This window comes from Hypanus sabinus, chromosome 2 (genome assembly GCF_030144855.1).
Source record: "Hypanus sabinus isolate sHypSab1 chromosome 2, sHypSab1.hap1, whole genome shotgun sequence".
Lineage (NCBI taxonomy): Eukaryota > Metazoa > Chordata > Chondrichthyes > Myliobatiformes > Dasyatidae > Hypanus > Hypanus sabinus.
The window spans coordinates 175174029-175180650 of record NC_082707.1 but is presented as its reverse complement, the minus strand read 5'-3'; the positions used below and the strand labels follow the sequence as shown (position 1 = coordinate 175180650).

The following is a 6622-nucleotide window of genomic DNA, read 5'->3' as shown; positions in this document are numbered from 1 at the left end:
TTCCTTCTGTTCTTAGTAAAATAGAAACAAGCACATAATTCCAATGTCCCGTGTTATTTAGTACATATTTAGTATATTTGGAAGCTACTTGTTACTCAGCCGAATGTTTCCAGAGCATGAGTCCCATTATGTTCATACCTAAATCTTCCATGACCCTGTCAACTTCATGATCACATGTAGATAATGTCACGGTAAAACGCTTACTTCATGTTGAAGGTTTCACGAGAACCCACGTTTTAGAAAATGCATCTCCTAAGAAAACGCTACGCAATTGAATGATCCGTAGATTAGAATGTAATTGATAAATGTTGTGCAACCAATCAACTGATTATTTAAGAGCGACTTTTTCTAAATATAACATCTGAATATTAATTGATTTTTTTTGTTCATTTTTGCTTTACAGCCTGCCAATAAACCTGCAGAAGGTTCACGAAATCATCCGATGTTTTCAGTCGAATGATATGAAACGTGATTCAGAACGATTCCGTGCACACCTGCACATTTAAAGGACGTCTGTCTTCCGAGGTAAACACAGGAACAAAATTTAAGTGCTGATTTTTAAAATTGATTAAATAGATTGCATTATCCTAAAACGACCGCAACTTATCGCCAGTTCTTTTGTGCCATCCTGAATGCTGGTGAAAAGTCTTCCTCGCGCAAAGCTGATCGGGTGATTTCTGTCTTGTCAGGATCATAACCCAATGCAATGGATACCACTAAACTTCATACCATACATATATCGAATGTTCCATCTTCATTCGCTCTTGATGATGCCGTTAATATACAAATGGTAGTTTAAAAATAAAAAAAAAGACCTTACTGGAGTTAATTATTGAATTAATCCGGCAAACCACATGAGCTCGATCTGAATAAGAAGCAGTCCGTAGATACATTTTATTTTATCTTAAAGGGTTAAGTCTACCATTCTTGGTCTGCGCCTAACTGCGGCCGGCAGAATGATAATGATAGATTATCCTCATCAAGTTATCTATAAAAGCATTTTGATGAAATCCCTAATGGATGAATGAAATGGCATACAGTGAATGAGATCTATTTCCTCTGTGACCCTTTCGAGATGAAAAATCTACTGAAAGTTGCTTTAAATAAATGACAGAGCTTTCAAAAAGTATGGATAATGAATTGCAACAGCAAGTTATATTTTCAAAAATCCATTCCTAAAAGTTCCAGTATATAAAATTCTATTCTGTGCATTAAAATGTTGGAAACCGAAGTGTACACCTGTTGTGAACAATCCGTTTTGGCTAAACCTTTACCTGGAATAAAACAGCTCTTATTCAGCTGTCGCGAACCTGATTTGGCCACCATTCCTTGCCTTGATCACAATAAAATCTCCATTCATAAGGACCCACAATAACATCAAAATCGTTTAACAATTCATAAATTTGTACTTCGTTTCAAAGTTAATTCACCAAGAATTTACTCCTAAATTGAAAAAAAAAGGCATCTTTGTCATCTGTATCTTATATCTACGTCTCCATGCGATGTCGTATATCAACAAACAAACATCTAATTTCTGGTTTAAAATTAACCATAGGTGGAGGAATGAAAGCATTAGTCAGCATCCTGTCACTAGAATGGTGTTTATTATGAGTAGTATGGTTTGTGTAAAATCTAGTGTGATCGCTGGCGTCTGTACAAAGACACTGACGCGCCAAAGGCAAAGTTCTTAGCAGATAAGCATGAAGCAGCACAGCACTTTAAATTGGATTATTATCTTAGCAATGTCCTCTGACGCATTGCAGATTTCAAGCCAGCTTTTATAGAATGAATAGGAATTACTAATGATCGAAAATGATGGATGGTTTAAGATTCTATAGGTATTGCTGCTTTGTGTTTCAGTAATATATATTCGGTAAATATTCTTCACTTTGACCAATCGAGGCCGAGACGCGCTCGTTTGTATATTAAATTTGAAGAATTAAAGAGCACTCGCTCCTTGTTAGTGCATAACGCACGTGTGTATTTAATAAATGAAGGAATACAATATATGGCGCCCTCTTTCTCTTTAAATTGAAGAGAGCCTCCGCGCTTTATCGTATGCAACATAGAAAGTTGCAAGTGTTGGAAATCTGAAATAAAAACAGAACATGTGGAAATACTCAGCTGTTTAAGCGACATCTGTGGATTGTGGCGGCATCTCTTGAGAACTGCCGTCCACTCTGCAGAATTTTTCCAACATTTTCTGCTTTAGTTATATTACTTTTAAAAATATATCATCCAGCAACTTACGGACTTAAATAAAATACGTACACTATAAAGCAGTATTAATTCATTCATACAAATATTACAACTACCCCATGTATTGACTCACTAATATTTCTCAGCTGTTGAAAATAGTAAATACTATTTTCGAGAACGTTACTATTTGAATGCTGACTGTTAGCGACGTCAAGATAAAGCCCTATACAATTCCTCGCAACAATGTTTGTCTTAAACTGACTAAAGCATTTGCTCCCGTGGAGAAAATAAGCACAATTTCTTCTTAGTTTCTACAGTCGATTCCAAAAACGATTAAAACAAATTAATTGATAATCAAGTTTTAAAGAAAATAAGCAGGGGATGTATCCATTTGCGTCCCTATGATCAATACAAGTTTCAATTATGAAGTTATAATAAGGTATAATATATAGCTAATCACAAACTGAACAGCGCGGTCTTCCTACTTGCCAATAAACGTGGATGTACACAGTCAAGATATATTGTTCTGCTATAATTCTTAAGTGTTCAACAGCAGACAAGAAATCAAGTTACAGTGATATTAATTTCCTAATGGGGAAACGCAAATGAAAACAGATGCGGCGAGCGCAAGTAGAACAAAGCCCAAACGGTTGAAATGTTAAATTGTATAATACGAAACGACCTACGTTTTAAGGATCCCCCAAGCGAGACGCTTGGCTTTCTCTCCTATTATAGGATTAAATGATTCTTTCTGATTTAGTTGATTCAAGTAAAATTAATCGAAATGTTTATGTAAAACATTATAGAATGTAAATTTGCATTTACAAACAGAAAATAAAACTGAAGATTCAGATAAAAAGCCCGTCATTAAATATTTTATTTTCTTTTAAATTGTAGATCCACTAGCTAACATACAACATTCTACAAATATTCTTTGCACAAAGAAACAAATAATTTTAAAATACTAACAACGCAACCTTATTTAAATAAACAAACATATGTTTATATGTATGTATATATATATAACTTTAAAGTAAAGTAAAAATATAACACCGATTTTCAACATGAAATACCCACGAAGGTACAGAGCAGGTGCTCAAAATGTTGCAGGTTGACAGATTTTTTGAGGCACCATTTCGGTATTCTCTCTTTCTCTCTCTCTCTCTCTCTCTCTCTCTCTCTCTCTCTCTCTCTCTCTCTCTCTCTCTCTCTGTCTCTCTCTCTGTCTCTCTCTCTGTCTCTCTCTCTTTCTCTCTCTCTCTCTCTCTCTCTCTATATATATATGCTGTGTATATATCCTTTCAATAAAGGCAATAACGAGTTTTTTAAGACCATAGTCTTTAAGTCTTCTGCCTCATAGCATAACAGTCGTTTTTAAAAGACCAATGCAAGCATGTGGCGACTCGGGTTATTGGCAGTCTTTGCCCAATTTAAATGTGCAGGAATTCTGAGGCACTCTCAGGTTGCGGGCATTTTCTCTCTCTCTCTCTCGCTCTCGCTCTCTCTCTCTCTCTCTCTCTCTCTCAGATGTCACAGTCACTATCGCTTGATGTGATGGAGATCGCCAAAGTTGCTGTTTTGTTCCTCCCCGAGACACTGCAGAGACTGATGGCGGGACTTGAGGCGCCCACCAATGGTTCCACGGCGGCGTCTTCCTCGTTCAAGGAGCGCACGGTTGCCTGCGACAAAATCTGCTGCTGCAGCCTGCCCCCGTGAGGGAAAAGAACACAGCGAGGAATTATACAGCAATCTCAAAGTAGTAACAATATACACTGACATACTACCACACTTCAATATGGGGAGCTAATAACACATCCAAGGAACACCTTTAAGATTTGTAAAAGACGAGTTGAACAATAAAAAAAATCAAGATTATTCCATTAAAACACGTTGGCGTTTTTAAGAACTCACACACGGAATCAGAAAAAAAAAACCCTGAAATCCCAGAAATATCTGTAAACGTCAGAAAGATTTATTTAATAATACAGCACGCTTATATTTTGTACTGCCCAAATGCATCTGTGACCCGTTTTATAAGGAAATCTGAATGCTTATTTGAAAATGAACCTACTCAAACTAATTTACGCAGTTACTGCACGAACTATATATAACATGAAGTATTATCTTGCGAGAGATACGGTTTATGAGTTCGCTTTACCAGTCAGTTTTAAGCACACACAGGTAGGCAAGGACAGATCAGTGAATTCCATTTTCAACCTATGCAGTAAAGCACTGCAAAGTTTTATTTTTCTGAAACAGGGTTTCAAATTATTTGCGTAATTAAAATTGGGATGACGTTAAGTTAAATAAAACAATATTTTTTTTAAAAAAATTACTTTCGGACATTACTGGATTTATTGCTGCTGCATTTGGCGGAATGGTTAATCCATGTAGATATTTGCTTATCCAATGCATGTACACAGGTACTCATGCAGTATGCACTCACCTATTTTTAGCTGCTGCTGCTCTGTCTCTTTGCCTTCGATTCTTAAACCAGTTACCCACTTGTGTTGGTGTAAGTCCAGTTGCTTGAGCAAGCTCTCGCTTTTTGCTGGGATTCGGATAGGGGTCTTGCAGGTACCACTCTCTCAACAAATGCCTCGTCCTCTCTTTGAAGCAGTGAGTCTTTTGTTCTCCGTCCCAGATGGTTCTGGGTAGGGGGAACTTCTTTCTTACCCTGTACTTGTCCACTGGACCCAAGGGCCGACCTCTTAATTTCTCTGCTTCCTGGTAATGCGCTTCTAGCCAAAGGGCCTGCAACTTGCCGTGTGACTCCTTGGTGAACTTGTGATTCTCCAGAATGTGATACAGCTCTCTGAAGTTGCCCGTGTGGAAAGCGACGATAGCTCGTGCTCTGAGTACGGACTCGTTTTTGTTGAGTGCTTCACATGCTGCTGGGGCCACTGGCAGGGACCAGAGGAAGCGACCGAGGCGCTCTATGTCTCCGCTCTCCTCCAGTGTCTCACAAACCCCCGCCACCTGCTGAGGGCTGAAATTCAGAATTGGCAGCTGGAACATTGATTTTTCTTTAAGACGAAACTAAATAAATGTAAACCCAAATTACGGTACGAACTCCAATGGGCAAAACAGGCAGCCGGTGCGTTTTAGTTAGATTCCCATACGCCAAACATGAACTTGGTGCTCCAAGTGACAGGGTTAGCAGTTGATCCTTTGCGGTTGCGATGATGAGATGCTGTTAAAAGCCGGAGAAAAAAAAAGATTCAGCCCACATCTGATTTTCTATTGGACTTGGCAGATTCAGTGCTTGGTTGCCATGGCTGCCTGTCAATCACTGTCAAGTTTGCCAATCAACCAGAAGTAAGAGTCAGAATTTTACCACCTCCAAATAAACAGTGCTTTTCTTGAAAAAGCAAGCACGCTGACTTTCGTTTCTATATTTGATAAACCTAACAAAAACAAGCAATAAAAAATTAATGGTACGGATAAAACAAAAACATTTCCACGGGTAAAAAGGAAAGGAACTTGATATAAAGCCATTCGTAAAACACAATACAGTCGATTCTGGATGTAAGATTCACATATCGCTTAGATTGAAAATTTGTAAGTGGACCAGTTTGAAATATTAATTCACGTGGCAAAATTCAACTCTCCAGTCTTTGTTCAGTAAGTATATTTGCTTTCTACTTGTAATAATACGTATTGCGCAAAATCCAAAGGTGTGAAATAATACGGCGAATTGGTCAATTCTTTAGTTTCCGTGTCATTGGCATTATCCATATGTACAATTGTTACCAATTATTCCAAAACATCTCAAAAAGCATTTAGGATTAAGCATACTGGGACATTTTCATCAAACTGGCAGGCTAAATATTATCTCATTTAACTTATTGCCCGCATTAGTGTAATTAATTATATACTGTAATTTCGAAAACTTAATATATCATTTTCTTAAAGATAAAGAATTAAGTTCAAAGTAATACATGCTCATTGATGTTCATATCCACGGTGTGAAAAAATCCGATGGTTTTATAGCCTATTTAAAATGATCTGATGTATTTTGAACCGTTCCTGTCCTTGCGTATCTCTAAAGATACACCTTCCTTTAAACGCCTTGGCCTTTAATAATAAAAAGGTTTTTTAAAAATCTCAAAATGGTGTAAACCGTTCAAAATAATCTTCGCCACAGCTTCCAAAATTCCGAGCGGCAGTGGGAATAGAAAAATGTTGTTGCCTTCAATCAGAATGGGTCGCTTTCGCATTTAGACAACTGTCTCATTGAAATTAAGAACCATTTTAACGCGCATCTATATTATTTTAAAATTTCTACGCAGTTGACTTTTAAAGATATCCATTGCAGCTATTTCGAGTGAATTTCAAGAGGTTTGGGAATACCTTCTGTGCATTATGCTGCAGTATAAACCAATATGCATCGTTGGCGCATGGACACCCGAAGCCTCGTCTG

General features: G+C 37.5%; 1 protein-coding gene across 1 annotated transcript; it reads right to left on the bottom strand.

Annotated features, from left to right (window-relative positions):
* Positions 1-3722: 3722 nt before the first annotated feature.
* Positions 3723-5223, bottom strand: six6a (SIX homeobox 6a). Its single transcript, XM_059990646.1, has 2 exons — positions 4646-5223; positions 3723-3903 (listed from the first exon to the last, which is right to left on the bottom strand). The coding sequence occupies exons 1-2, from the start codon at positions 5215-5217 to the stop codon at positions 3723-3725; spliced, it is 753 nt and encodes a 250-aa protein (XP_059846629.1). The 5' UTR covers positions 5218-5223.
* Between the last annotated feature and the right edge of the window lie 1399 nt (positions 5224-6622).